This window comes from Micromonas pusilla, assembly GCF_000151265.4.
Source record: "Micromonas pusilla CCMP1545 genomic scaffold MICPUCscaffold_14, whole genome shotgun sequence".
Lineage (NCBI taxonomy): Eukaryota > Viridiplantae > Chlorophyta > Mamiellophyceae > Mamiellales > Mamiellaceae > Micromonas > Micromonas pusilla.
The window spans coordinates 813,083-839,894 of record NW_003315895.1 but is presented as its reverse complement, the minus strand read 5'-3'; the positions used below and the strand labels follow the sequence as shown (position 1 = coordinate 839,894).

General features: G+C 67.7%; 17 protein-coding genes across 17 annotated transcripts; 9 read left to right on the top strand and 8 right to left on the bottom strand.

The window, feature by feature from the left end:
* Positions 1-37: 37 nt before the first annotated feature.
* Positions 38-1,811, top strand: MICPUCDRAFT_42862 (uncharacterized protein; the record flags this gene model as incomplete). The annotated part of the gene is made up of 3 exons (XM_003063494.1): positions 38-143; positions 504-691; positions 1,260-1,811. 3 exons carry the CDS (start codon positions 38-40, stop codon positions 1,809-1,811), a joined length of 846 nt encoding a protein of 281 aa, XP_003063540.1.
* Positions 1,812-2,435: 624 nt separating this feature from the next.
* MICPUCDRAFT_22413 (uncharacterized protein) lies at positions 2,436-4,237 on the top strand (the record flags this gene model as incomplete). The annotated part of the gene is made up of 2 exons (XM_003063493.1): positions 2,436-3,683; positions 3,887-4,237. 2 exons carry the CDS (start codon positions 2,436-2,438, stop codon positions 4,235-4,237), a joined length of 1,599 nt encoding a protein of 532 aa, XP_003063539.1.
* Positions 4,238-4,264: 27 nt separating this feature from the next.
* On the top strand, positions 4,265-5,308 carry MICPUCDRAFT_63964 (uncharacterized protein; the record flags this gene model as incomplete). Its single annotated transcript, XM_003063492.1, has 1 exon — positions 4,265-5,308. Exon 1 carries the CDS (start codon positions 4,319-4,321, stop codon positions 5,306-5,308), a length of 990 nt encoding a protein of 329 aa, XP_003063538.1. The 5' UTR covers positions 4,265-4,318.
* Positions 5,309-6,299: 991 nt separating this feature from the next.
* On the bottom strand, positions 6,300-6,578 carry MICPUCDRAFT_22282 (uncharacterized protein; the record flags this gene model as incomplete). The annotated part of the gene is made up of 1 exon (XM_003063297.1): positions 6,300-6,578. A coding segment is annotated over one exon (279 nt), but the record flags the coding sequence as incomplete, so codon positions are not given.
* Positions 6,579-6,734: 156 nt separating this feature from the next.
* Positions 6,735-9,712, top strand: MICPUCDRAFT_53297 (uncharacterized protein; the record flags this gene model as incomplete). The annotated part of the gene is made up of 3 exons (XM_003063491.1): positions 6,735-7,483; positions 7,664-8,945; positions 9,068-9,712. 3 exons carry the CDS (start codon positions 6,735-6,737, stop codon positions 9,710-9,712), a joined length of 2,676 nt encoding a protein of 891 aa, XP_003063537.1.
* A 56-nt stretch (positions 9,713-9,768) lies between these two features.
* On the bottom strand, positions 9,769-10,509 carry MICPUCDRAFT_53296 (uncharacterized protein; the record flags this gene model as incomplete). The annotated part of the gene is made up of 1 exon (XM_003063296.1): positions 9,769-10,509. The coding sequence occupies one exon, from the start codon at positions 10,507-10,509 to the stop codon at positions 9,769-9,771; it is 741 nt and encodes a 246-aa protein (XP_003063342.1).
* Positions 10,510-10,658: 149 nt separating this feature from the next.
* MICPUCDRAFT_53295 (uncharacterized protein) lies at positions 10,659-13,096 on the top strand (the record flags this gene model as incomplete). Its single annotated transcript, XM_003063490.1, has 3 exons — positions 10,659-11,866; positions 12,037-12,761; positions 12,813-13,096. The coding sequence occupies exons 1-3, from the start codon at positions 10,692-10,694 to the stop codon at positions 13,094-13,096; spliced, it is 2,184 nt and encodes a 727-aa protein (XP_003063536.1). The 5' UTR covers positions 10,659-10,691.
* Positions 13,097-13,212: 116 nt separating this feature from the next.
* On the top strand, positions 13,213-15,000 carry MICPUCDRAFT_48886 (uncharacterized protein; the record flags this gene model as incomplete). Its single annotated transcript, XM_003063489.1, has 1 exon — positions 13,213-15,000. The coding sequence occupies one exon, from the start codon at positions 13,213-13,215 to the stop codon at positions 14,998-15,000; it is 1,788 nt and encodes a 595-aa protein (XP_003063535.1).
* A 238-nt stretch (positions 15,001-15,238) lies between these two features.
* Positions 15,239-18,942, top strand: PHOT (phototropin, blue light receptor). Its single transcript, XM_003063488.1, has 5 exons — positions 15,239-15,846; positions 16,034-16,209; positions 16,436-17,215; positions 17,403-18,313; positions 18,513-18,942. Exons 1-5 carry the CDS (start codon positions 15,515-15,517, stop codon positions 18,771-18,773), a joined length of 2,460 nt encoding a protein of 819 aa, XP_003063534.1. The 5' UTR covers positions 15,239-15,514; the 3' UTR covers positions 18,774-18,942.
* A 51-nt stretch (positions 18,943-18,993) lies between these two features.
* MICPUCDRAFT_42857 (uncharacterized protein) lies at positions 18,994-19,942 on the bottom strand (the record flags this gene model as incomplete). Its single annotated transcript, XM_003063295.1, has 2 exons — positions 18,994-19,186; positions 19,326-19,942. The coding sequence occupies 2 exons, from the start codon at positions 19,940-19,942 to the stop codon at positions 18,994-18,996; spliced, it is 810 nt and encodes a 269-aa protein (XP_003063341.1).
* A 115-nt stretch (positions 19,943-20,057) lies between these two features.
* Positions 20,058-20,438, bottom strand: MICPUCDRAFT_53290 (uncharacterized protein; the record flags this gene model as incomplete). The annotated part of the gene is made up of 1 exon (XM_003063294.1): positions 20,058-20,438. The coding sequence occupies one exon, from the start codon at positions 20,436-20,438 to the stop codon at positions 20,058-20,060; it is 381 nt and encodes a 126-aa protein (XP_003063340.1).
* An 81-nt stretch (positions 20,439-20,519) lies between these two features.
* Positions 20,520-21,013, bottom strand: MICPUCDRAFT_53289 (uncharacterized protein; the record flags this gene model as incomplete). The annotated part of the gene is made up of 2 exons (XM_003063293.1): positions 20,520-20,750; positions 20,903-21,013. The coding sequence occupies 2 exons, from the start codon at positions 21,011-21,013 to the stop codon at positions 20,520-20,522; spliced, it is 342 nt and encodes a 113-aa protein (XP_003063339.1).
* A 341-nt stretch (positions 21,014-21,354) lies between these two features.
* Positions 21,355-22,014, top strand: MICPUCDRAFT_53288 (uncharacterized protein; the record flags this gene model as incomplete). Its single annotated transcript, XM_003063487.1, has 1 exon — positions 21,355-22,014. One exon carries the CDS (start codon positions 21,355-21,357, stop codon positions 22,012-22,014), a length of 660 nt encoding a protein of 219 aa, XP_003063533.1.
* A 250-nt stretch (positions 22,015-22,264) lies between these two features.
* Positions 22,265-22,690, top strand: MICPUCDRAFT_53287 (uncharacterized protein; the record flags this gene model as incomplete). Its single annotated transcript, XM_003063486.1, has 1 exon — positions 22,265-22,690. One exon carries the CDS (start codon positions 22,265-22,267, stop codon positions 22,688-22,690), a length of 426 nt encoding a protein of 141 aa, XP_003063532.1.
* A 129-nt stretch (positions 22,691-22,819) lies between these two features.
* On the bottom strand, positions 22,820-23,615 carry MICPUCDRAFT_53286 (uncharacterized protein; the record flags this gene model as incomplete). Its single annotated transcript, XM_003063292.1, has 2 exons — positions 22,820-23,062; positions 23,196-23,615. The coding sequence occupies 2 exons, from the start codon at positions 23,613-23,615 to the stop codon at positions 22,820-22,822; spliced, it is 663 nt and encodes a 220-aa protein (XP_003063338.1).
* Positions 23,616-23,778: 163 nt separating this feature from the next.
* On the bottom strand, positions 23,779-24,669 carry MICPUCDRAFT_53285 (uncharacterized protein; the record flags this gene model as incomplete). The annotated part of the gene is made up of 2 exons (XM_003063291.1): positions 23,779-24,061; positions 24,209-24,669. 2 exons carry the CDS (start codon positions 24,667-24,669, stop codon positions 23,779-23,781), a joined length of 744 nt encoding a protein of 247 aa, XP_003063337.1.
* A 484-nt stretch (positions 24,670-25,153) lies between these two features.
* Positions 25,154-26,787, bottom strand: MICPUCDRAFT_53284 (uncharacterized protein; the record flags this gene model as incomplete). The annotated part of the gene is made up of 5 exons (XM_003063290.1): positions 25,154-25,315; positions 25,460-25,719; positions 25,861-26,098; positions 26,224-26,333; positions 26,601-26,787. The coding sequence occupies 5 exons, from the start codon at positions 26,785-26,787 to the stop codon at positions 25,154-25,156; spliced, it is 957 nt and encodes a 318-aa protein (XP_003063336.1).
* Positions 26,788-26,812: the final 25 nt, after the last annotated feature.

Here is a 26,812-nt window from a genome sequence, read left to right as displayed (position 1 = left end):
GCGTCGTCGTCGCACGTCGTCGCCTCTCGCCGCCGCGATGACGACGCCGCTCGCGAGCGTCGTTCTGAACGTCGGCGACGACGTCGCGTCCCCCGGCGGCGCGCCGCCGCGGGAGAAGGCGTCGTCGACGTCCGCGCGTCGTGGTAGCTTTCATCGTTCCGATGAACCACCGCTCGACGATGCGAAATTCGCGTCGAGGGTGCCGAGATGCCCCCCGCGCGTCGGCCGACTGTGGGACACGATGCTCGACCCAACGCGCGTCTCTCGCCGCTCCTCGCACTTCACCGCCTCCAACGCGTTCCAAGGCAAGCAGTTCGACTACCGCTCGTGGAGCGACACCGTCTTCGTGACGCGCGCGCGCGCGGTGAACAACTTCAAGTGGCCGTGGGCGCTGTGCGTCGCCGTCTCAGGTGCGTTCTATACAAACGTTTTTCACTCATCTCCCGGTTTCAACACTTGATCGCGTCCCCTTTCAACTGAACGATGAACTATTTTCCCCTCAGTCGTCTGGTGCGCGCTCGCGCGGAACGTCGACGCGCTGGACTGGGACCTCACTGCGTTCGAGCGCGCGTACGCCTTGATCTTCTCTCTGCTCGCGTTCATGCTCGTGTTTCGCCTGAACCGCGCGGCGATACGGTTTTGGGACTGCCGCGCGGCGTGGGGCGCGATCGTCATGCGCGGTCGGAATCTGGTGCGTTCTATACACTGGTCCCCATACGACCGCGTCGGCGTGGTGCACGCCGATCCTTAAGGACTTTTGCCGTCGTCTATCTCCGCCCACCCCTCGATTTCAATGCCCGTCCTCGACGCCTTTCAACTCCTGCTGACGCCTTTGAACTCCACCCCGACGTCGCTTTGTATGGAATGGCCCTCAGTGTGACGACGCCGTCGTCGCGCTCGCGGACGTGGCGCCGCACGAGTGCGAGGAAATCCTTCGATGGTTCGCCGCGTTCGCGGTCGCGGTCAAGTGCCACCTCCGGCGCGATGAACGGATCCCCGCGATCGAGCTGGACGGCGTCTTGACCGAGGAGGAGGTGCGTTCGTTCTCCTTACGCCGGTCCCCGTGCGACCGCGTCGGCGGCGCGGCGCGCGCCGTTTCTTAGATTATGATAATATTTTCTTTTCCCAGCGCGCGCGTCTCTCCGCCCGCCACCCCTCCATCGGTTTCAATCCCGACACACCTCGATGCCTTTCAACTTCAACTGACGGGTTTCAACTCCATCCATATATCATCGCTTTGTATGGATAACCCACAATAGGTGGACGAGATGACGCGCCGCGCGACGCACTGGCCGTTGTTTTGCGCGCGGCGGATGCGCGCGGCGGTCGGCGTCGCGACGCTCGCGACGGACGCGGGCGACGCGAGCCACGGCGACGGGCGCGGCGCGTGGATCGTCGGCGCGCGAGGGGGGGCCGGGTCGACGAGACGCCACCGAGCGTCGGACGACGACGTGGCATCCACGCGAAGTGTCGGACAGAATGTCGGACAGCGCGTCGGACAAGACCGTCGGAGACGTCTGCACCCGATTCTCGCCGGTGAGGTGTACACGCGGCTCAACTTCCAAATCGACGAGCTCGTCGACAAGTGCGGCGTCCAGGAGCGCGTCCGCGCGACGCGGCTGCCCATCGTCTACGTCACGCACCTCCGCACGTTTCTGATGGGGTACCTGGTGTCGCTGCCGTTCGTGTTTCAAAAGTTTTGGGGCTGGGGCACGCCCGTCGCGGTCGCGTGCGTCGCGTTCGCGCTCCTCGGCGTCGAGGGCGCGGCGACCGAGTGCGAGAATCCGTTTTCAAGGTGCGTCGCGTGCTGAACACATTTCGTTTTTCACCCACCACTCGGTTTCAACATTTGATCGCGTGGGTCCCTTCCTTTCAACTGACCGATCGCTCGTTTCGTACGGAACGGCTCGGATCCAGGCGGCGGACGAACCACCTCGGGATGGACGGTTTCGCGATGCAGGCGCGTCCTCGTCCGCGTTCTGTCTCACACTGGTCCCCATACGACCGCGTTCGCGTGGTGAACGCCGTTCCTTAAGGACTTTTCCCGGCGTTTCTCTCCGCGCACCCATCGCTTTCAATCCCCGCCATCGACGCCTTTCAACTCCACCTGACGCCTATGAACTTCACCCCGACGTCGCGACGCTCCATGCAGATCATCAACGAGACGGCGCAGTACCTGCGGCTGTGGCGCGAGGACTGCGAGGAGGAGGAGGAGGAGGAGGAGGAGGAGAGAGCGGATGAGGGGGGGGAGGCGTCCGGGGGATGAACCCGTAGACTTCGTCTCGTAGCGATTTCCGTTTCGGAGGTCCCGCCGTGAGCGAGATCTGATCCGACACGCACAGCAACCTTTCGGCCGGCACGCCACGTCTACAGTACTCCCCGTCTATCGCCTTCGCTTCCTCCTCCGCACTCCGCTCCGCGCGACGACCGCCACGATGGCGTCGTGTCCCCCCTCGCTCGCGTCGTCGTCGTCGTCGTCGCGCGTCGTCGCTTCGCGCGGCGCGCGGTCGCGGCGCGCGGTCGCCGCGGCCGCGGACGCCGCGACGACGTCGTCGAGATCGACTCCCTCGAAACGATCGTCGAAACAATCGTCGCCGTCGCTCCCGCTCCCCGCGCCGTCGCACGCGTCGCATCGCGCCAAGGTCCTCGACGCGCTCCCCGCGAACAAGCTCGTGCACGTCCCCGCGGGGCGCGAGCAGACGCGCAACGGCGTGGAAGGCCACGCGCGCTTCCGCCAGGAGCCGTCGTTCCTCTACCTCACCGGCGTCGAAGATCCCGGCTACCACGCGCTCCTCCGACGCGACGATGATGGTGGCGACGGCGGCGACGCGACGACGACGCCATCGCGCGATCGGTTCGTGCTCGTCGCGCCGCGCCGCGACGTCGAGCACGAGGTCTGGTGCGGCGCGCAGCCGAGCGCGGAGGCGCTGCGGGCGCGCACGGGCGCGGATGCCGTCTTCTACGACGACGAGTGGAGCGACGCGCTCGCGGCGATGGGCGCGCGCGAGGGAGAGACCATCTTCCGACCGGGGCACGATCTCGCGAGAGACGTAGTAGACGACTCCTCGAAAGCGACAAATAACCGCGAGGCGTCGCACCAGACCCATAACTCGCTGCTCGCCTCGCTGCGGGTGGACCGGACCGCGCTCGACCGCGTCCTCGCGCGCGCGCGGCACGTCAAGACGGAGGATGAGATCGATTGCCTTCGCCGCGCCAACGCGGTGAGCGGCGACGCGCACGCGGAGGTGATGCGCGCCGCCGCGATCGCCGCGAAGAGCGCTCGCGGCGGCGTTCACGAGTACGAACTCGAGGCGGCGTTCCAGGCGCACTGCATGCGCGAGGGTTTGCTTCACCTCGGGTACCCGTCCATCGTCGGCGGCGGGCGGAACGCGGCGACTTTGCACTACGAGCGAAACGACGCGTTCGTCGCGCCGCGCGAGTTGATTCTCATCGACGCCGGCGCGGAATGGCGCGGGTACACCGCGGACATCACGCGGACGTTTCCGGTCGGCGGGGTCTTCGACGCGATTCGAAAAGACGTCTACGAGGCGGTGTTGGACGTCCAGTGCGCGGCGATCGACGCGTGCAGGGCGGGGATCAACTGGCGCGCGATCGGCGAGAGCGCGAAGGTTCGCACCGCGCAGCGCCTGATCGACCTGGGGGTGATCAAGAGAGACAGGCGCGTTCTGTCATCTCACCACACTGGTCCCCGTACGACCGCGTCGGCGTGGTGAACGCCGTTTCTTAAGGACTTTTGCCGCGAGCGTTTCTCTCCGCCCAGGGTCCCTCGGTTTCGATCCCGACACACCGCGATGCCTTTCAACTCCGCTTCTGACGCCTTTGAACGCCGCCCTGGCCCCGACCCTCGACCCTCAGAACCGCGGAGAGCGCGGTCGCCGCGGGCGTCGTCTCGCTGTTCCTGCCGCACTCGCTCGGGCATCTGCTCGGGTTGCAAGTCCACGACGTCGGCCCGGGAGGCCCGGTCCCGGAGACGCTGCTCGAGGGCCAGGTGGTGACGTGCGAGCCCGGGATCTACTTCGTCGACGGGTTGCTCGGACCCGCGATGGAGGACGCGACGACGCGGGATTTTTTAGACGCCGACGTCGTGGCGACGTTTCGGCCGGTGGGCGGCGTGCGCATCGAGGATAACCTCGTCGTCACGAGCGACGGCGTGGATAATCTCACGACGTGCCCGAAGACGGTGAAGGACATCGAGGACATCATGCGAAGCGTGTGACGAGCGCGGACGCGCGCGTGCGTTTTTATGACATCGTACGTTTTATAAATTCGCGCGAGTAACAACTTACTCGTAATAGATATGATATCGCTCGCGCGCTTGCTTAATCGTCGCCGAGGAGCAAGGACGCGAACCATCCTTTTTTCGGGGTCTTATCCTCCTCCTCCTCCTCGCCGCCGAGGTCGCGCACTCTCCGCTCGAGCGCCTCGACCCTCGCCCGCAGCGCGTCCCTCTCCCCCGCCGCCGCCGCGATCTCCCCGCGAGCCTCGTCCAACGCCGCCGTCGCCGCCGCCGCCGCCGTCCTCGACGCCGCGAGGCTCTTCGCGGTCGCGTCGCGATCCGCGACCGCGCGCGCGCGATCGCGCTCGGTCTGCTCCAGAGCGTTCGCGAGCGCGGTGTGCTGCGCGAGGACGCGTCGCGCGTCGTCGCGAAGCCGCGCGTTTTCGCCGCGAAGGCGGAGGTTGTCGGACGCGAGCGCGTCCGTCGCCGATGACGTGGACGCCGACGTGGACGCCGACGTGGAAGAATCTGATTGGGTCTTCGCGCCGCCCGCGTCCAACGACGTCGCGCGCTCGAGCGGCGCCGACGAGGTCCCCGCCGTCCCGGCCGCCTTCTTCTCCTTCTTCTCCTTCTTCTTCGCGGGGGATGGGGGAGGCGCCGCGGGAAACGCGTCGGGGAATCGAAACGCCTGCACGTCCCGCCGCGTCGCGCCGTCGTACCCCCCGAACGCGATCAGCGCGGCGTCGCCGCTCGCGGACTCCACGACGCACGCGGACATGCCCTCGCCGCAGACCGCGGGCGTGGGAAACGCGCAGCGCGACGAAGAAGAGTCTGATTCGTCCGCGTCGTCCGACGTGGCGGCGTCTGATTCGTCGGCAGCGTCGGCGTCGGCGCCGAGATCGACCCACCGCGATTCGCGCAGGTCCAACGCCGCCGAGCGCAGCTCGCCGACTGACGTCGCGTCGTTCCCGCCGCCGATCACGCACCAGTACCGGTCGCGGATCACGACCGCGGCGTGCCCAGCCCTGGGGGCGGGCGTCGGCCCGGCCGGTCGCCACGCCGCCCACTTAGACGTGGCGAGGTCGAGGACGAAGACGTCGTCGAAGCACCCCGCTGAGGACGCGCCTGCGCCGCCGTGGACGATGAGCTGGTCGTCGCCCCACGCGCACGCGACGTGCTCGCACCTCGCTCTCGGCACCACCTCCTCTGATTGTGTAGTGGTAACGTCCGCGGAATAAGCGTTATTACCCCCCTTATTCTTCTTCCCGCTCCCGTCTCGCGGACGACTACTCCCCGCGTGCACGCATCGCCATCGCAACGTCTTGACGTGCAACGCCCACGCGTCGTTTTTATACGATCGATCCCTCCCTCGGTCCTCTCCGCCGAAGAGCACGAACTCGTCCCCGACGCGCGTGACGCTCATCCCTCTCCGCGCGCTCGGGGCGTCGGGTCCAGTGCACGGCGCGAGTTTCCACTCGATCGTTCGCGCGTTCGCGTCGACGTCCGCTCGCAACACGACGACGGATTCGCGATCGCGCAAATCCGAGAGCGAGCGCTTCGGTTCGAGCCATCCGCCGCCGCCGAACGCGCCGCCGACGAGATAGATCTCGCCCTCGTGCGACAGCAGCCTGTGTCCCGCGCACGCGGGCAGCGGGTCGGCGCCGCTCGGGGTGTGTAACGCCGACCACTCGAGCGTTTTTAGGTCAAGCACGTGCGCGTCGGCGAGGAATCGAGATCCGCGGGATCCGCCGACGATGAACATCTTCGTCCCGGCGACGCACGCGCCGTGTTGGTACCGCGCCGGCGGCGACTCCGAAACGGCTACCGAAACGGCTGTCCCGCCGCCGTGTCGGTGCCCCGGCGTCGCCCACCGTCCCGGCGCGAGCGCGGCGAGTCCCGCGGGGTACTCGCTCAGGATCGACCCGAGCCGCGACGGGGGCGCGAGCCACGCGCGATGATGCGATGATTTATTCCCGCGCGGCTTGAGCGGCGATCTCGCCGATCTCGCCTCCACCTCCGCGTCCTCGCGCGCCAAGTCCGCCTCGCTCGGGACGCTCTTCCACCACTCCGGCCTCTCCTCGTCGATGAGCTTGACGTACAGCCGCATCGCCTCGAACGTCTCCATCTTCCCCAGGTTGCACCACGTCTCGTACTTCGCGCGCGCCTCGATCTCCATCCCCCACTTGCTCTGGATGACGCACGGGCCGCTCGTCGCCTGCGAGCGCAGCGCGTAGAGGAGGAGCTTGGTCTCGTCCGACGCCGTGCGCTCGACGACGCGGCCGGCGCGCGTCGCGGCGTGGTATTTGTCGGGGTACGGCGTCGCGGGGGAGATGGACGCCATGGCGAGCGTCCGTCCCGCCGCGAGCGGCGCGCGCGCAATTATGATTTTCGAGAAAACGTATCGAACACAGCTGTGCTGTGAGACGGTCGTCGTCACGATCTGATGTCACCTCGACGCGCCCGCCTCTCGTCGTCACTCCCTCGCGCGCGGCCGAGGATGTCTTCGGCGGACGACGCCGACGCGGCGGCGGCGGCGGAAGTGGACGCCGTCGCCTCCGCGGTCGCGGCCGTCGACGTCGCGGCGACGGACGACCGCGCCGCCCCTCCTCCCGCGACGACGACGACGAGTAAGAGGACCATCTCGCGCGCGTCGTCGACGACGTCGACGAGCGCTTCGAGGCCGTCGAGCGCGGAGGAGGCTGCGGCCGCGCTGCTCGAGCTCGTCGTGCGCGGCGACCCGCTCAAGTCGCTCGAGCGCGCGGAGAAGATGGCCGTCGCCGGCGCGCTCGCGTGCGTCGCCGTCGGCCTCGACGGCGACGCGCGCGCGGCGCGCGCGTTCCTTCGACTCGTGTCTACGAAGATCCTCGAGCTCGACGACGACCGCGTCGCCGCGGTCGAGCCGCTGCTGACGCCCGCGCCGAGGACGGTGGCGGACCTCGCAACGCGGATGAGCGACGCGTCGCGCTCGTTCGCGCGCGCGGTGGCGCCGGAGGCGGAGAGCGACGAGGAGCGCGCGACGCGATGGCGCGAGATCCTCGCCGCGGTGGTCTACGGCGTCGCCGCGGAGGAAGCCAGCGAGGGATTGAGGCGCCGGCGGGACGCGGCGGCGTCCGACATCTCCCTCTTCGTTCCCCCCGCGGCCGCGTCCGCGGCGGTTCGGAGACTCGCGAAGGTGGCGAACGTGGAGTGGGAGACGATGCTCGCGCTGGAGGACGCGCTCGGGGCGTACTTGAAGGCAGCCGTGGAGTGCGTCCCATCTCGCACTGGTCCCCATACGACCGCGTCGGCGCGGTGACCGCCGTTCCTTAAGGACTTTCCCCGGCGTGTCTCTCCGTCGCTCTCGTCCAATGAAACATCCACGTCATCAAATAACTAACCAATCACATCACTTCCCGCCACATCACCCACCAATCAAACGACCCTCAGGGCGTCCGCGGCGGCGGCGGCGGCGGCGGATGAAAAAACAAAAAACGAAAAAGGAAGAGGAGGAGGAACGTCGTGGTCGTCGTGGACGAAAAGAGAGGCGTCGCTCGGGGATAACGTCACGCGATGGACGTCCGTCGGCGCCGCGGCGGCCGTCGGCGGCGCGCTGCTGTTCATCACCGGCGGCCTCGCCGCGCCGGCGTTGATGGGATCCATCTCGGGACTCGCCGCGGCTGGCGGCGCGCTCGGCGCCGCCGCCGCCGCCGCGTCGACCGTCGTGGCCACCTTCGGCGGCGCCGCGGGGATCACCGCGCTGTTCGGCGGCATCGGCGCGGGGCTCACGGGGTGGAGGATGGCGCGCCGGACGTCGGGGTTGACGCAGTTTTCGTTCCTGCCGCTGCGGAACGAGGGGGTCGGCATGAGCGTGTACCTGTTCGTTCCGGGGTTCACGAGAGATCCCGCGGATCTCTTCCGCGCGTGGGGGGTCTCCGACGGCGTGTACTCCGCGGTGCTCGACCGCGACGACGTGCTGAAGTCGGGTGAAGGCGGCGGAGGCGGTGATGGCGGCGCTGACGCGTCGGAAGAAATATCTTCCGACGTGGCAGCCTCTGATTCGTCGTCGGCGACGTCGTTCGATTGCGGCCGATGCGGAATGACGCTCGCGAGGGACGCGACCACGGGCGACGTCGTCGTCGTCCGCGCGACGCGCGGCGGCGCGGCCGCCAACGCGGGTGTCGCCCCCGGGTCCGTGCTCGTCGCCCTGGCCGTCGGGACCGCCGCGGACGCGAAAGTTCGACTCGCGACGGCGGAGGAAGAGCGCGAAGGCGCCGCCGTTGGCGGGGACTCGGTGATTTCCCTCGACTACGCCGCCGAGCTCCTCCGCGACGGGAACCCTAAATCCAGCGATGATAATACCCCTAGCACCCCCACCCCAGACGCAGCATCGGAACCCGAGGAAGACCCGGACCGCGTCGAGTTGTGGCTGCGGCGCAACTTACGCGCGAGCGCAAACGCGGAGGCTGGTCCCGGCGCGTTGAGCGGCGCGCTCCCGGAGATTCAACTCTGGGACGGCGTCGTCGCCGCGACGAAAGTTTTGGAGACGCCGAGATCCGCGGACGAAGAAGCCGCCGCCGCCGCGGAGCTGCAGCGGCAATGGCCGCTGAAGCACGGGGAGCAGCACGTCGTCGCGTGGGAGCACGCGGCGCTGAGCGACCTCGGGAGGCACCTCGCGAGTTTCGGGAAGGAGCACGTCGCGGGATACGCCGCGAAGGGCATCGTCGCGCAGGTACGCGCCCGCCACCGCTCGTTTTGCCACGTCAGCGAATATATCTACGATCCAATCCAATCATCACGCGAACTGACTGATGGATCTGTGAATCCACGCGTCGTGCTCTCGTCCAATCGCAGACCGCGTTCGCGTCGATCGCCGCCGCGGTGGCGTGGCCCGTCGCGTTGTTAAACACCGCGTCGTTCATCGACTCGCCGTGGTCGGTGGTGGAATCTCGAGCCGCGGACGCGGGAATCGAGCTCGCGAACGCGCTCCTGAGACGCCAGCAAGGGAATCGCCCGGTGACGTTGGTCGGGTACAGCCTCGGGTGCGTCGTCATCGCGAAAGCCGCGGAGATCTTATGCGGACGGAACGAATACGACGACGACAGCGGCGGCGGAAACGGCGGAAACGGCGGAAACCGCGAAGAAGAAGAAGAAGAAGATGATAAGACCGCCAAAACCGCCGGCGGCCGCGGCCGCGGTCTGATCCGCGACGTCGTCCTCGTCGGCTGCACGTTCGGCACGAGCGGCCCGGAGTGGAAACACCTGCGCGAGGCCACGAGCGGGCGGGTCGTGAACGCGTACCTCGGCGACGACCGCGATTGGATGTTACGGTTCGTTCGGAGGGCGTCCAGCCTCGCCGTGACGGAGGGGCTCGCGGCGTGGAGCGAGGTGAAGCGCGACGGGATCGAGAACGTGGAGGTTGGGGGGGTGTGCGGGGGGGGGCTGGTGGAGATCCCGGACGATATGCCGAAGATACTGCGGGCCGTGGGGTTGGAGTGATGCACGTCGCGTTACATCGTCGTCGCGGTGTTCTCGTCGCGCTCTCTTTCGCGCGCTCACAAGTTCACGAAGTCGTCGTGTTCTGCGAGCCATGCCTGTGAATGCCTGTTACCTTTCGCCGCAGCCTTGCGATTCCATTCGATCGCCGTGGGCATGTCTTGCTCGACACCGTCGCCTAAATGGTAACACTGGCCGATCCAGTACATGGCATATGCACAGCCCTTCTCGGCGCCTTCGCTGAACAACTCGAAAGCTTTCGCGTAGTCACGCTCGACTCCGTTGCCGTAGTAGTAGCAAAACCCGAGCTGAAGGATCGCATCGGGGTGACCCGCCGCGTACGCTCGTTCGCACCACTGGATACACGGCTTGAAATCGTATATACCACTGGAAATACGGTAATCCTCACACCTCTCGGCGAACGCGAACAACACCTCCGGGCCCGGCAAGCTCGCGTCTTGCTTCGAAGCCGCGAGGAAGGTTTTGTCCACCTGCGACAGCGCCAGGCGCGTTGGAAGGTCGTGGACGTGGGACAAGATCACGCTTGCGAGCTGCTCGTTCGGGTTGAACGACATGTTCCTCCCTTCCAAGAGCGCTCGCGCCGTCTCAGCGTGCGCCGCGTTCACTTGCCGGAGCTCGACTCTTTTTTCCACGAGCTGGTCATAGGCCCGGCGGAGCTCTTTCAACAGGTGTTTACAGAAGGCGGAGGGCTCCTCCTCGTCTTCCGACGCGCTCGACTCCTCATCGTCTTCCGACGCGCTCCACGGGTCTTCGAAGGACATGTTTTCGATGTCGGACATGTTTTCGATGTCGGCGATGACGCCCCGCGGCGCGCACAGTGGCGCCGGCGTTCGAGTTTCCGAGAAACGAGTCGACAGCGACACTTGACCTGACTTGTCCTGTCCGAGAAAAAAAAGCGCACAGCTGTCAGAGGCGAAGGCGCGGCAGGGCGGACGGGCGACCGTCGCGGCGGCGGCGCCCGATGCCGAGGTCGCCGTCGAGCTCGAGCGGCGACGCGCGCGCCAACCGCTGGGGCGTGACCCCGCTGCATCTCGCGTCCTCCCCACGACGCGCCGCGCGTCTGCTCGCGCGAGGCGCGTCGTCCATCGTCGCCGACGTCGACGCCGAGTCAGGATGGACGCCGCTGCATCGCGCGCTGCATCGCGGCCACCTCCGCGTCGCGGCGGTCCTCCTCGAGCGCGGCGGCGCGTCGCTGCACTCGCCGGCGGATCACCGCGGGCGGACGCCGCTGGATCTTCTCACCGCGCGATGCAAGCGTCTCTTGCCGTGGACGTCGGCGTGGACGTCGCCGTGGACGTCGCAGCAGCGCGAGGCGACGCCGTGCGACGTCTACAGCTGGGGATCCGGGGTGAACTTCCAGCTCGGCACGGGCGCGGTCGACGACGCGCCCGCGCCGAGAAGGCTCGACGTCCTCGCCGTCGCGTCGCCGGCGCCCGACGACGACGACGAGATGTCGGACGCCATCATTCATCACTCCGGAGGCGGAGTACTCGCCGTGAGCTGCTCGAAGTTCCACGGCCTCGCCGCGTGCGCGGACGGGACGCTGCGCGCGTGGGGCCACGGCAGAGGCGGGCGCCTGGGCCTCCGCGACGCGAAGATCCACGACGGCGACGAGGCGGTGCTCCTCCCGCGACGCGTCCGCGGGTTCGGCGTTCGCCGCCGCGTCGTCACCGTCGCCGCGGGAAAGCATCACTCGCTCGTCGCGACCGACGACGGCGAGTGCTACGCCTGGGGGCTCGCCGCGGACGGGCGCTTAGGATACGTCCTCGAGGACGACGCCGCGGACGTCGTCGCCGCCGCCGCCGCCGCGGAGACGGGGAGCCAGCCGACGCCGCGGCGCGTGCGCGGCGCGCTCGAGAGACGTCGCGTCGTCGCCGTCGCCGCGTCTAATCGTTACTCCGTCGTCGTGACGTCCGACGGGGAGGCGTTTTCGTTCGGATGCAACGCGCGAGGGCAGCTCGGGCACGGCCAGACCGGCATTCAGAGCGCGCACATCGCGACGCCGCGCGCGATCGAGCAGCTGAAGCCGCGACGCGTCGCATCGGTGTCCGCCGCGAAGCACCACGCCGTCGCGACGACCGCGGACGGCGCGGCGTGGCAGTGGGGGCGAGGCGACTCGAGCGCGACGCGCGTGCGGTGCGTTCTATACACTGGTCCCCATACGACCCCGTCGGCGTGGTGAACGCCGATCCTTAAGGACTTCGCCCGGCGCATCTCTCCGCCCACACCTCGCTTTCAATCCCCGCCCTCGGCGCCTTTCAACTCCATCTGACGCCTTTCAACTCCACCCCGACATCGCTTCGTAGGTTCCCGGCGCGCGCGGATGACGATTCATCATCTTCTTCTTCTTCTTCTTCAACGACGGTTCGCGTCCAAGCCGTCGCCGCCGGGTGCGAGCATAACCTCGCGCTGACGAGCGACGGCGCCGTGATGCGATGGCGCGCGGGCGACGCGCGAGCGACCCCCGAACGCGTCCGGGGCGTCGGCGTCGGCGACGACGTCGCGACGTCGATCGCCGCGGCGAAGCATCGGTTCGCCGCGGTCACGGACGCGGGCGACGTGTACACGTGGGAAGAACCACCAACAGAAGTAAAGGATGTAACGTATGAATGTGGAGCGTTTGTGGACGACGACGACGACGACGAAGGCGGCGGCGGCGGCGGCGGCGGCGCGTTTCCCCCGGGGTGCTCGTTCGCGTCGTCCCCGGGGAAAAGTTTCGGCGGGAGAAGTTTCGACGGCGGCGGGTTCGGCGTTCGCAGGGTGCCGAGTTTCTCGACCGGATCGCGCGCGCCGCGCCGCGCGCCGCACGGCGTCAAACGCGCGGTCGCGGTCGCCCTCGGCGAGAAGCACGCGCTCGTCATGTCCCGCGCGTTTCGTCCGGCGTTCGACGACGAACCGACGAGCGGCGGCGACGACGGCGGCGGCGGCGGCGGCGGTGAGACTGCTTCCCATACGACCCCGTTCGCGTGGTGCACGCCGTTCCTTAAGGACTTTTCCCGTCGTCACTCTTCACCCGCGATTCCCTTTCAACGTACGTTTGACCGGTAAGACGTTCGACTGACCGATCGCTTCACCCACGCAGGCGGCGGCGGCGGCGGCGACGAGAAAAGCGACGACGAAAGCGAAAGCGAAAGCGAAAGCGACGACGACGACGACGGTCGCGGTCCCGCCGCCGCCGTCGTCCCGCGTCTCTCGCGCATCGCCCAGCGCGTCCTCGCGACGCGCGTCCTCGACGTCTCGAACGTCGTGGACGTCTTGGACCTCGCCATCGCGCTCGGCGCCGACGCGCTCGCGTCGTACGCGAGGTTCTTCTCCTCACACTGGTCCCCATACGACCGCGTCGGCGTGGTGAACGCCGTTCCTTAAGGACTTTGCCCGGCGTCTCTCTCCGCCCACCCCTCGCTTTCAATCCCCGCCCTCGACGCCTTTCGACTCCGTCTGACGCCTTTCAACTTCACCCCGTCATTCGCTTCGTATGGAAAATGACCCTCAGGTTCTTCGCGCTGGCGAACCTCGACGCCGCGCTCGCGGAGCGAAACTGCGAGTGTCTGCGCGGGGGGAGGGACGCGTCGCCGGCGCTCAGGGACATCGAGCGCGCGTTCGCGCGCGCCGCGGGGCGCGACGACGTCACCGACGACGACGACGACGAGGAGGAGGAGGAGGAGGACGACGACGACGAGGGCGTGCGCGCGCGAAGTGGACGCGTCGCCGTCTCCGAGCTCGTCGCGCGCGTCAGGGTCGACCCGCCCGCGCCGCCGCCGCCGCCGCCGCGAAGACGAAGACGATCGGAACATCGCCCCGGGGAGGGCCTTCCGCCGCTGTCCCCGACGACGCCGACGATCGCGCCGCGCGGGACGAGCTGGCTGACGGCGCCGACGGCGCCGCTCGTCCGCGGCGCGGCGCCTTCTGTCCGACAATGTCCGACACTGTCCGACACGCGGTCGGTCGCGTCCTCCAACACGCGTCGCGCCGCGGAGGCGGCGGCGTCGAGAGCGCACCGCACGGCGTCGCGCGGTGGTCGGTCGTTCTTCCTCGCCGGCGGGCTCTCCCGGGCGTTGGCGAGGTCTTCGGCGGCGGCGGCGGAGGAGGACGAAGACGTCGCGTCAGTCGCGGCGGCGACGACTCCGGCGTGGTCCGCCGCGGGGGGCGGCGGCGCCGCGTCGCCCACCGTCGTCGCGGGCGGCGCTGGCGCTCGAAGCCCGATGGGAGGCGGCGGCATGCGCGCGATCCTCGACGCGCAGGCGCGCGAGTCCGCGGCGGCGGCGGCGGCGGGCGAAGCGTACGCCGCCGCCGCCGCACGTTTGCCCTCGCGTTTGCCCTCGCGTCCTCCTCGGTGCGACGACGGCGGCGGCTCCTCTCCCGTCGTCGGCGCGGTGACGCTCTCCCTCGGCGCGCTCGCGGGGCTCGGCGCGTCGTACGGCGGCCGCGGCGCCGCGCGAAGAACCGGAAACGGCAGCGTCGATGGCGTTACCTCGCCTACGTCGAACGCGTGGGGCGGTGGCGGCGGCGCGTCTTCTTTTTCGTCGTCGCGGAGCCCCGCGGGCGGCGGGACGTCGCCGTCGCTCGCGGCGATTCAACGCGAAGAAGAAGAAGCCGCGGCGGCGTATGCATCGTCGTATAATAATAATACGTCGTCGTCGTCGCCGCGCCGCGTCACCGGCGGGTTCGCGGTCGACGGCGCGCAGAGCCGGTCGTGGTACGTCCCGGATTCGCCGCCGCCGCTCGCGGGAGGGGGTCTGCGGGATATCTTGACCGCGGAGGAGGAGAACATCAAGGCGGCGAAGGCGGCGGCGAGGGCGCTCGCGGTCGCGGAGGCGGCGGAGGCGGCGGAAGCTAGGGAGGAAGCCGCGAGAGCTGAGGAAGCCGCGAGAGCGGAGGCGAAGGCGAAGGCGAAGAAGCCGAGAGAGAAACCGGCGGGTGCCGAGAAAAAGAAGAAGAAGGGCGCGGAGTCGCCCCCCGCGGAGAAGGGAGGCGCGAAAAAACCGAGCGGCGGCGGCGCGAAGCGACGGCCGCGGAAGAGGGAGAAGGATACTAAGGAGAAGGCGGGCGCGGGCGGCGGCGCGGACGGAGGCGCTGATTCGCCCGACGCGACGGGCGGCGCGTCGCGGCGGCGGCCGCCGAGGCGCCGCCGCGTCGAGAAAGGCGGCGAAAAAGGCGGCGAGAAAAGAGGCGAGAAAGCGGCGGTGGCGGAGGGGGCTCCGAAACAGAAGCCGCCGCCGCCGCCTCCGCGCGCGCGCGAGCCCCTCGTCGCCGCGACGACCGCGTCGTAGCCGCGGTATCGGTCCGCGAACGAGCTCGATCGGGCGGCGCCGAAAGTACGAAAGTAGTATGATATCTAGCTAGTACAGTACGTTTTGTATGAGAAACTAGTCAGAAAACGGACTCCGGACCTTCGATTGGCCGAGATAATCCGAGAGGTTCGGCATCGGCACACCAAATTGCTACCATCTCGTCTGCACCACGTGGTTTTTTATCGATCAGTCCTCCGCGGTGACGCGTCGCCATACCCGCACCCGCGTCGCGCACGGACGACGAGCGCCGAGCGCCGGTCCTCGATCACGCGCGCGCGCGTCGAATCTCGCGTCGAGCGCCGGAGCGTCGCGTCGGGGACGACGCGCGTCGAACGCGTCGCGCGCGCGAACGTTATCCGGAGCTTTCCGTCCGATCCGCCCGGCGCGGCGCCAGCTGGATCGATCGATCTCCGCGTCGTCAGTCGATCGATCTCTCCCCGGCGTCGTCGCGTTCGAATCTAGGGCCGATCGCGGCGGCGCGGCGCGGCGCGTCATGGCGGCGATGTCCGGTCAGGTCCCGCCGGATAAGATGCCGCAGGGTGTGTCATACACCGTCGACGAGAGCGGCGGGATCGCCGCGCCCGAGGCGTCGAAAGGGTTGACGATGGCGCTGGCGTCGGTCCGGCACACGTTCACGGTCAGCGACCCGACGCTGCCGGATTGTCCGATCGTGTACGCGTCCGACGGGTTCTTGAAGATGACCGGGTACTCCGCGGAGGAGGTGATCAACCGCAACTGCAGGTTCCTGCAGGGCGAAGACACCGATCGCGACGACGTGCAAAAGATTCGCGACGCCGTGCAAAAAGGCGAGCGTTTGACCATCAGGCGCGTTCTATACACTGGTCGCCATACGACCGCGTTGGCGTGGTGAACGCCGATCCTTAAGGACTTTTCCCGGCGTGTCTCTCCGCCCAGGGTCCCTCGCTTTCAATCCCCGCCCTCGACGCCTTTCAACTCCAACTGACGCCTTTCGACTCCACCCCGACGTTCGCTCGTATGGAACGACCCTCAGACTCCAAAACTACAAGAAGGACGGGACGCCGTTCTGGAACCTTCTCACGATCGCGCCGGTGAAGATGGAGGACGGCACGGTCGCGAAGTTCATCGGCGTGCAGGTGGACGTAACGGACCGGACGGAGGGCGAGGTGGGACGAACCGTCGGCGACGGCGGCGTCGTCGGCGCCAAAGGCGCGTTCTGTCATCTCCGGGCACTGGTTACCGTACGACCGCGTCGGCGTGGTGAACGCCGTCTCTTGATGACTTTTCTTCCCTGCGGCGCATCTCTCCGCCCATCAGGGTCCCTCGGTTTCAATCCCGACGCACCTCGACACCTCCTTTCAACTCCGCTTGCTTCTGACGCCTTTCAACTCCACCCCGATATCATCGCTCGCTCGTACGGACCCTCGACCCAAAGACGAGAAAGGCTTGCCGCTGCTCGTTCGGTACGACCAGAGACTCAAGGACCAGAACTACCCGGGCGTGGAGGACGTGGAGAAGGCGGTCATGAAGGGCGAGGGGATCGACGCGGACGCGACGAGGAACTCGCGCGCGAGAGAGGGGCTGGACATGGCGACGACGATGGAACGCATTCAGCAGTCGTTTCTCATCAGCGACCCGTCGCTGCCGGATTGCCCGATCGTGTTCGCGTCCGACGGGTTCTTGGATTTCACCGGGTACGGCCGCGAGGAGATCTTGGGGCGGAACTGCCGGTTCTTGCAGGGCGCGGGGACGGACCGCGACGCGGTGAAGGAGATTCGGAACGCGATCAAAGACAACCGAGAGTGCACGGTTCGCCTGCTCAACTACACGAAGCAAGGGAAACCGTTCTGGAACATGTTCACGCTCGCGCCCGTCAGGGACCACGCGGGCGAGGTCAGGTTCTTCGCGGGGGTGCAGGTGGACGTGACCGTGTACACGGACGCGGACGGCCGCCGCCTTGACAGCGTCGAGCTTCTGAGGCAGACGAAGGCGCCGACGCCGCGGCACTCGGGCGACGACGAGGGCAAGTCAAAGTCGAAAGCCGCGACGAAAAAAGTCTTGGAAGCGATCGGCGGGCTCACTGCAGCGGACGGCGAGCTGCCGTGGGCGAGGATGGTCGGCCGCCTCGGCGCGCCGAAGCCGCACCAGGCCGGAGACGCGAACTGGGCGGCGCTGCGGAAGATCGTGGCCGCGCACAAGGCGGCGGGGAGACCAGGCGCGTTCCATCTCACACTGACTGGTCCCCATACGACCGCGTCGGCGCGGTGAACGCCGATCCTTAAGGACTTTCTCTCCCGGCGCATCTCTCCGCCCATCCCACCCCTCGGTTTCAATCCCCGCCCGCGTTGCCTTTCAACTTCAACTGACGCCTTTCAACTCCACCCCGACGTTCGCCTGTATAGAGCGTTTGGCGCCGGAGGATTTCACGCCGTTGACGCGGCTCGGGCACGGCGACGTCGGCGCGGTGCACCTCGTGAGCCTGCGCGACGCGCCGAGCGCGAAGTTCGCGATGAAAGTTCTCGTGAAGCAGGAGATGGTGGATCGAAACAAGCTTCATCGCGTGCGGACGGAGGGTCGAATTCTCGAGGCGGTCGATCACCCGTTCGTCGCGACGCTGTACTCGGCGTTTCAGACGGACACGCACCTGTACTTTTTGATGGAGTACTGCGAGGGCGGCGAGCTGTACGAGACGCTGCAAAAGCAGCCCGGGAAGCGCTTCACCGAGGCGACGACCAAGTTTTACGCCGCGGAGGTTCTGTGCGCGCTGCAGTACCTCCACCTGATGGGCTTCATCTATCGCGACTTGAAGCCGGAGAACATTTTGTTGCGTCGGAACGGACACGTCATCGTGACGGACTTTGACCTCTCCTACTGCGCGTCGAGCCGCGCGCACGTCGTCATGATCGACGGCAAGGGCGAGGACGTCGTGGCCGGCGGCGGGAGCGCGACGACGAGCGGGAGCGGGAGAGGGAGCGGCGGCGGGGGGGGAAGCGGCGGCGGCGGGAAGAAGGAGCGTCGGCCGTCGGACGCCGGCTCGGAGAGTTCGAGTTCAAGAGGTGGGGGGGGCTTCTGCGGCAAGGGCGGCGGCGGCGGCTCGAACCCCGCGACCCGCCGCGACACCCCGCGCCTCGTCGCGGAGCCGTTCGCGTTCACCAACTCCTTCGTCGGCACGGAAGAGTACCTCGCCCCGGAGGTGTTGAACAGCACGGGGCACACGAGCTCGATCGACTGGTGGGAGCTCGGCATCTTCATCCACGAGTGCGTGTTCGGGCTGACGCCGTTTCGCGCGTCGAAACGCGAGCAGACGTTTCAGGCGCGTTCTAGTATCACACTGGTTCCCATACGACCCCGTTCGCGTGGTGAACGCCGATCCTTAAGGACTTTCTCTCCCGTCGTCTCTCTCCGCCCAGGGTCCCTCGCTTTCAATCCCCGCCTTCGACGCCTTTCAACTCCGCTTCTGACGCCTTTCAACTCCACCCCGATATCATCGCTCGTATGGAACGACGTTTCAGAACATCATCTCTCAGCCGCTCAGCTTCCCGTCGAACCCGCCGACGAGCCCGGAGCTGAAGGATTTGCTCTCGCAGCTGCTGCGACGCGATCCGAGCGAGCGGTTGGGGACGAGAGGGGGCGCGGAGGAGGTCAAGGCGCACCCGTTTTTCAAAGGGGTGGACTGGGCGTTGCTGCGTTGGAAAGACGCGCCGCTCGCGAAGAAGCCCGATCCGCCGAGGGCGGACGGCGGCGGCGACGAGGTGTTCGAGATCGAAGTCTGAGAGAAGTCTGAGAGGTCTGTTTGGGGAGAAGAGAAGAGAAGTCTCAGTCTCTGGATGGAGACGTCTGAGGCGGGCGGGCGGGCGGCGGGACGTCCCCTCGACGACGCGAGGGAGGAGCGTTTGCATAGCATACAATAGTAGATTCGCATCATTCACGAGCGCGTCGTTCATCGTATACACTTATCGCGCTCGGGGTCGGTCCGTCGCGGCCGCGCGTCAGTCACGACTGGTCCGCGAACCCCCCCCCCGCGGCCTCGACCGCCTCCTCCTCCCCCCTCAGCGCTTTCACCAGCCGGTGGTCTCTCAGCTCCGGCTGGATCTCCACGACCTTGTTGATGAGGACGCGGCACCCGTCTAGATCTCGCCGGCACTGCAGCTTCAACGTCGCCCAGTTGAACATCGCGTCGACGCACCTGATGAGCGAGTGACACGTGGGAGGATGCGATTGGTCAGGTGCGATGACGTGGATGCTATCGATTGGTCGAGATATGAATGTGATCAAGGCGACACGTTTTTGACAACACGTCGGTTGACACGTGGCGTGCGACGTACTTTGGATCGACCTCGACGCAGCGGAGGTAGTACGCCTCGGCTTCGTCCACGGCGTCGCCGCCGCGCTCTTGGAGAATCATCGCGAGGTTGTTCATCGCGTCCACGTGCGCGTTGTCCAGCGCCGCCGCCGCGCGATAGCACTTCTCCGCGTCGTCGAACTTCTCCAGCGTCTGGTAAAAGTTCCCGAGCCGAAACCGCGCGTTCGCGTCCGTCGGCGCGCTCTCCACGGCGCCGAGGAAAAAGTTCCGCGACTCCGCGATGAGCGCGTCGAACGCCATCTCCACCTTGGCGACGCGCGCCGCGCCGCCGCCTCCCTCCGCGTTCGCCGCCTCGAGCGCGTCTCGCCGCGCCACCTTCAGGCCCTCGAACGAGGTCCCGCGCGAGACGCGCAGGATCTGCTCGGGGGTGTCGTCCCCCTTGGGCGTCAGCTCGAGCCGCCTGCGCGCGGGGGCGTCGTCCGGGGACGAAGACGACGACGACGACGACGACGAGGCGGCGACGCGCGAGGCGGCGCGAGGGAGCCGGCGGGGCGACGCGCGCGGCCGCGGCGGCGCGGCGCGGCGCGTGGCCGGCGCGGCGATCGCGGCCGCGCGCGCGAGCGACGCGACGGACGACATGGCCCGCGCGCGGCTCGGAGTGCGGCGCGGCGACGGGCGGAGAGTGCATTATTATTCGCGGATAGAGTCAGGTTCAGGTTCGTTCCTGTCCGCGTGGTGCTCGCTGACATCTTCTCTAATCGAGCGTCTCGAAGTCCGCGGCGCCCGCGCCCTGGTCGCTATCCCTCGGGCTGCTCCCGCCGCTCTTCTCCTTCCCGTCCCCGCCGTCCCCGCCGCCGCCGTCTCCTCCCCCGCCGTCGCCGCGTCCGTTCTTCGACGCCGCTCTCTCAGCCTTTTTCGCCTCTCGCGCCGCCGCGACTTTCGCCTTTTTCTTCGCGCGTTTGCTTCGGTTCTTCTCCAGCTTGGCCTCCTCCATCGCGTCCACCTCCGCGCGGCGCTTCCGGAACGCCTCCTCGGCCGCGTTCGCCTTGTCCTCCGCGTGCATCGCGTTCAGCCGCAGCATCTCTCGGCGGCGGTGCATGCGATACGTGTGGAATTCCCCTGAGGGTCGTTCCATCGTTCAAAGCGACGAATGTCGGGGCGGAGTTCAAAGGCGTCAGAAGCGGAGTTGAAAGGCGTCGAGGTGTGTGCGTCGGGATTAAAACCGAGGGACCCTTGATGGGCGGAGAGACACGCCGGGTGAGAAAGTCCTTAAGGGATCGCGTTCACCACGCCGACGCGGTCGTATGGGGACCGGTGTGAGATGACAGAACGCGCCTGAGCCGGCGCCCGCGGTGGAGCCCGCGACGATGTTGTCCACGAGGGGCACCGCCTCGGTGATGTAGTTCAGCTTCGCCTCGAGGTCTTTCACCGGGTCGCCGGTCTTGCCCTGGGGAATGACGGATGGTGGTTTCGGTGGGGTAGGGTTACGAGGGTTAGGGTTATTAGGGTTTGGTGTGGGGTCGGCGGGCGGGACGCGGCGCGGCGCGAGCGGCGGGGTTCATCGATCGACGCGAGATCTCCGCCGATCGGGGGGCGCACCTCGTTAGGGTCGGAGGCTTCGTACACCGCGACCTGCTGCTGCGTGGAGTCGAACGTCACGACCTTCGCGACGTTGCCCGGCCGGTTCTTAAACTCCTGCGGGCGCGACATGACGGCGACGGCGGCGTGACGACGCGCGGTCGCGCGAGCGATCGACGGACGATGGAAAGGCGGACGACGATCTCGTCGAGTCGCGCGCTTCGCTTCGCTTCGCTCGCGCGCGGGCGGCGACGACGACGGCGCGACGAGGGCGGCGACGGGCGGCGAAGACGCGGCGAAAGTCGCGCGCGCTTCCTCGGGGGGTGGAGGGTCCACCGCGCGCTGCGTTGTGCGCGACGGACGAGCGGAGGGGCGCATGAATTTCTTCGTTGAGTGTTCGCGCGTTGATGACGAGTCCGCCCCACGTTCGTCGCTCTCATCAGTGTCGGCCACGCCGCCGCCCGCCGCGCGCGATGGCCGACGACGACGCGTTTCGCCTCGTGCATTTCCACGACTCCGACTCCGACGACGACGAGGAGGAGGAGGAGGAGGATGGGGAGGTCCCGCCGCGCGCCACGACGCGACGCCGCCGCCGCTGCGCGCTCGTTTGGGCCGCGGACCAGCGAGTGTTGCCTCGAGGGTGCCGATGCGACGACGACGACGACGAGACGACGGTCCGATGCGATCGCCACGCGCGGCCCGCGTCGACGACGCGCGCGAGAGACGCGGAGGAGGAGGAGGAGGAGGACGACGACGACGGCGTCATGGACGGCGGCGAGCGCATGCGCCTCGGGCTCGTGTGGACGGGCGTCCGCGGCGCGTGCGCGGCGGTGCGACGCGCGATCGCGATGACCGCGACGGTCGACGACGACGACGACGGCGACGGCGGCGGATCGGGCGCGACGGGCCCCGGGACGCGCGTCGTCGAGCTCGGCGCGGGGATGGGCGTCGTCGGGATCGTCGCGGCGCGTGCGCTGCGATCTTCGTCGCGGAAGAAGAAGAGGAAGGACGCGGTGATCATCACGGACAAGCTCCCGCGGGCGGTGTCGCTGTTGCGAGAGAACGTCGCGATGAATCTGAATCTGAGGCGCGTTCCACACACTGGTCCCCATACGACCGCGTTCGCGTGGTGAACGCCGATCCTTAAGGACTTTTCCCGGCGCTTCTCTCCGCCCAGGGTCCCTCGCTTTCAATCCCCGACCTCGGCGCCTTTCAACTCCATCTGACGCCTTTGAACTCCAACTCGACGTTCGCTCGTATAGAGCGCCCCTGAATCCCGACGACGACGACGACGACGACGACCCGCGACGGGGCGGCGGCGTGAAAACGCGCGTCGCGCGCGTCGACTTCAGGGACGACGCCGATATCGACGCACTCCTCCGTATGGATCCGTGGGCGGCGCGGGACGGGGACGGGGACGGGGACGGGGACGGGGACGTCGTCGACGCGTCGAAGAAATCCCCAGCCCCGGCTCCGTTCGACGTCGTCGTCGCCGCCGACGTGGTGTACGACTTCGACGTCGTCGCGCCGTTGCTGCGCGCCGCGCGTAAGCTCCTCGGCGGCGACCTCGCTCAAAACAATAGTAATAAACGCGCGAGAGACGGGCGTTTCATCATGGCGCACACGGAGCGCCGGCCGCCGCTGCCCCGCCCGGAGAACACGGGCGAGACGCCGCCGCTGTCGCCGGATCCGCACCTGGCGGCGTTTCTGTCGAAAGCGGGCCCGCACGGGTTTGCCGTCCGCGACGTTGCGTTCGACAAAAAGGACGGCGAGGAGCTCGTCCGCGTGTTCGAGCTTCGACTGGTTTGAGACGCGAGCGTCGTCCGCGCGCGCGCGTAGAAGATAACTTAAGACGCCGTCGCTAGGTAGGTAGACTAGCTAGGTTCAGAATTCAGGGTAGTTAGACTAGCGTTTGCCTCAGCGCCTCGTAGGCACGAGCTACGACGACGCCGCCGCCGCGCCGTCGCCGTCGCCCTTCTCCTTCTCCTTCTCCCGCCGGCGCCCTCCTCCCCATCCTCCTAATACCCCCCCCACACTCGCCGCGAGCTTCTCGTCCATCTCCGCGCGGCTCGGGTCCCCCTTGTCTATCATCACCTGCATCAACTTCGTCGGGTCTTTCAAGAAGAGCTGCGCGAAGAAGCACGCGAAGATCGGGACGTCGCTGCCGGACGCGATCGACGCCTGTGATTGGGGCGGGAAGGTATGCGATTGGTGAGTGTGCTGATGACGTGGACGTTTCGTTGGACGAGAGAGAGCGACGGGGGGAGGAGGGCGGCGCGGGAAGGCGGCTCGAAGGTCTCGGCGGGGGTCGCACCGCCATTGCGACGAATCCGATCGCCGTCCACGCGTTCTTCTTCCGCTTCTCGTCCGCCTCTTTCGCGGCGGCGACCGACCGCGCGGCGGCGTTCGAATCCGTGCTCGAATCCGTGCTCGAACCCGTGCCCGAACCCTTCGTGAGCGAAAGCAGCATCGCGGCCGTCTCGTCCTCGTCTTTCAAGCGAGGTTTATCGAACCCCTCGCCTCGCCACGCGCGCGATATCGCGCCCGGTAATAACGCCGCGGGGGCGAGGTAAAAGAGGAACGTCGCGAGAAACGCCAACGGCGCGAGCGCGTACGCGACCCACCCGCCGCCCTCCAAGCCCGCGAGCGCGAGTTTCAGCGTCGCGGACGCGTTCGCGAGGAGCGCGGCGAGGCACGCGGCGCCGCCGACGACGCAGACGACGCGTTTCGCCATCGCGAAGACGCGACGGCCGAACGCGAACCGTCGGCCGCCTCCGAGTCTGCGCGAGCGAACGTCGGGCGGAGTCGAAATGCGTCAGGGGTGGAGTTCAAAGAAAGGCAAAGATGTCCGGGACCGCCGGCGCGAGGAGATAAAGTGAGTCCTTAAGAAATGGCGTTCACCACGCCGACGCGGTCGTACGGGGACCGGTGTAAATATGAACGCGCCTCAAGCCGCCGACGAATCGAATCGCCATGAACGCCGGCGCCAACAGAAGCCACCAGCTCGCGCCCTCGCCGCCGGCCGCGCCCGCGGGCAGCAGCAGCGCGTACCCCAAGTGAATATCGAGCCACGCGGGGCGGCACGACCGCGCCCACGGGTACTCGGGGGGCGGCGGCGACGCGCCCTTCGCCGCGGCTCTCTCGCGTCGACGCCGGATGCGCCGCTCGCGCCAAAAGTACCTGGCGACGACGCGGAGGGCGGGTGGGCGTCGGTCGGTGCTGACGTGGCGATGACGTGGACGCGCGATGCTCGCCGACGAATCGACACGTGGAAAACGAGGAAGCCAACCGGCCAATCAAATCGCGCGGTTGGTACACGTGGCGCACCGTAACGACGCCGTCGCCGCCAACGCGGGCGCGAAGACGAACGCGATCCACTGCAGCGCCACGAGCGGCGCGCCGCCGCACTCGCCCAACACCGCGCCGGTGTAGTACACCAGCACGCCGCTGAACGGGTTCAGACGCCCGAAGACCGCGGGCACGATGTCCAGGCGGCGGTCGTAGAGCCACTCCGGCATCGGCGCGATCGTGTCCGGCGGGAGCTCGCGCGACGCGTCGACCGCTCTCGCGGCGAGCAGCGCTTCGGATCGCGCGTTCGCGTCGCGCGTCGCGGTGGCGGCTTCGACGTCGTCGGGGACGTCGCCGGTCGCGGACGCGAGGTCGTCCGCGAACGACGACGACGACGGCGACGGCGGCGGCGACGGTCCGCCGTCGTCGTCTCGGGGCGACGCGCGCGACGCCGCGAGGGAGATCCTCCCGCGCGTCGCGCGTCGTCGCGAATCTTTCATCTGAGGGTCGTTCCATACGAGCGATGATATCGGGGTGGAGTCGAAAGGCGTCAGGTGGAGTTGAAAGGCGTCAAAGGCGGGGATTGAAACCGAGGTGTGGGCGGAGAGAAACGACGGCAAAAGTCCTTAAGGATCGGCGTTCACCACGCCAACGCGGCCGTATGGGAACCAGTGTATAGAACGCGCCTTAGACGATTTCGACGACGACGATCTTCGTCGCGGTCGCGACGCGGTCGCGACGCCGCCGCCGCGCGCGACGACGACGCGGCGAGACGCGCGGATCGCGACCGGCGCGGCGGACGCGCTCGGCGCGACGCCGCGGAGGATCATGGCCGCGCCGGCCGGACCGAGGAGGCGCGACGGGCGTCGGTTGTGATGAGCGAAATATCTCGCGCGTTTTTTTTCGAGAAGAGAAAATAAAAAGCACAGAAAAAATAATTTAAGAATAAAACCACCGCGGCGCGCCGCCGCTCCGAGCCCGCTCTCACAGCCCCTCGAACGACGGCGACTCCGCGCCCTCCGGAAACAACCCCTTCACCGTCACCCGCGGCGGCCCTTCCAAACCTTTCCTGTCGTCGCACACCGCCATCGCGCCCTCCTTCTTAAAGTCCGGGACGTCGGAAGACGGGCACGGCGTGATCAAGCACTGATGAGGGAAAACGGGGCGGAGTCGGAAGGCGTCAGTCGGGGCGGAGTCGAAAGGCGTCAGTTGGAGTTGAAAGGCGCCGAGGGCGGGGATTGAAAGCGGGGGGTGGGCGGAGAGAGACGCCGGGAAAAGTCCTTAAGGAACGGCGTGCGCCGCGCGAACGCGGTCGTACGGGGACCAGTGTACAGAACGCGCCGGCATGTCGGCGCCGACGGCGGCGCGGAGTCCCACGAGCGAGTCCTCCACGACGACGCACTTCGACGCGGGGAGACCCACTTTCTCGCGCGCGAGGTTGTATATCAGAGGGTCCGGCTTCTTCCGCGTGACGTCGTCGCCGGCCATGATGACGTCGAGCTTGGAGAGGCGCTCCGGCCCGACGACGCTGTTAACGACTTTCTCGAAGCCTATTGGCCGGCGCGGGATCAGATTCGGTGACGTGGCACATCGTGTGGGTGAAAATGGACGAGGACGCGGGAAAAGAAAGCTCTTCTTAAGGAACGGCGTGCACCGCGCGAACGCGGTCGTATGGGGACCAGTCTACCTACCTGCTTTCGTCGCGGCGGAACAGATGCCGACGGCGATGGACGGGTCCGCGATCGCTTCGTCCATCAAACGTAACACCCCCGGCCGCGCCTCCGCGGTCTCCTCGACGATCTTCTTGTAAAATTCCGTCTTCTTATCCTGCAGCGCGTCCACGAGCGCGTTTTCGTCGTCCTCGCACGCGGGGAGCGCGCCGGAGAAGAACCGCGGAGACTTCGGCCAACCGTTCTTCCCGAAGTGCCACTGCGTGCGAAAAAAGTTCGACGTCGCGTCGGTCAGTTGAAAGGGGCCGCGATCAAACGTTGAAACCGAGGTGCGGGTGAAAAACGTTTTGAACGCGCCTTCATCTTCGGCTTGCCCCCGCCGACGGTGTTCGCGAGAACGTCGTAGTACTCCACGCTCCAACTCAGCGGCACGCCGTCGATCGTGAGCTCGTAGTGCTCGAACGACGCGTTGTACGCGCGGCGGTGCAGCTCCTCTGCGCGGACGACGGCGGCGGCGACGACGATGAGCGCGTCGATAGATGCGATGTCGATGTATAAACAAGATGCGAGCGGGGCGGAGGATAAGACGGCCGGACGAACGACGGAAGCGAAGAAGCGCGCGCGCGTCGGGCGACGCCGCGCGCGACGCGACGCGACGCGCGCCGTCGCCGCTACCCTCGGGCTCGAACCCAGGCGGCGGGGTCAGGGTTCGATCCGCGTTCGTTCGTCGAGGAGGGAGGGAGGGGGAGGGACGATCGTACCGGTCTCGACGATGACGCCGTCGCAGTCGAAGAGGAGCGCGAATCGCGCGTTCGTCGTGTTGGACGCCGCGCACCGCGCGGCGGCGCGCGGCGCGGCGCGGCGCGACGCGCGCGGCGTCGAGAGCGGCGCGGCGCGGGACGCCGCGGAGGCGGAGGCGGCGGCGGCGGCGGCGGCGGCGGCGGGCATGACGACGAGGACTACTAGAGATGAG

Bases quoted from the DNA above. Each gene is read 5' to 3' on its own strand.
- PHOT (XM_003063488.1), top strand. From the start codon at position 15,515: ATGGCGGCGATGTCCGGTCAGGTCCCGCCGGATAAGATGCCGCAGGGT. The intron at 15,847-16,033 runs GCGCGTTCTATA...AACGACCCTCAG, and splicing joins GGCGAGCGTTTGACCATCAG to ACTCCAAAACTACAAGAAGG. The intron at 16,210-16,435 runs GCGCGTTCTGTC...CTCGACCCAAAG, and splicing joins CGGCGTCGTCGGCGCCAAAG to ACGAGAAAGGCTTGCCGCTG.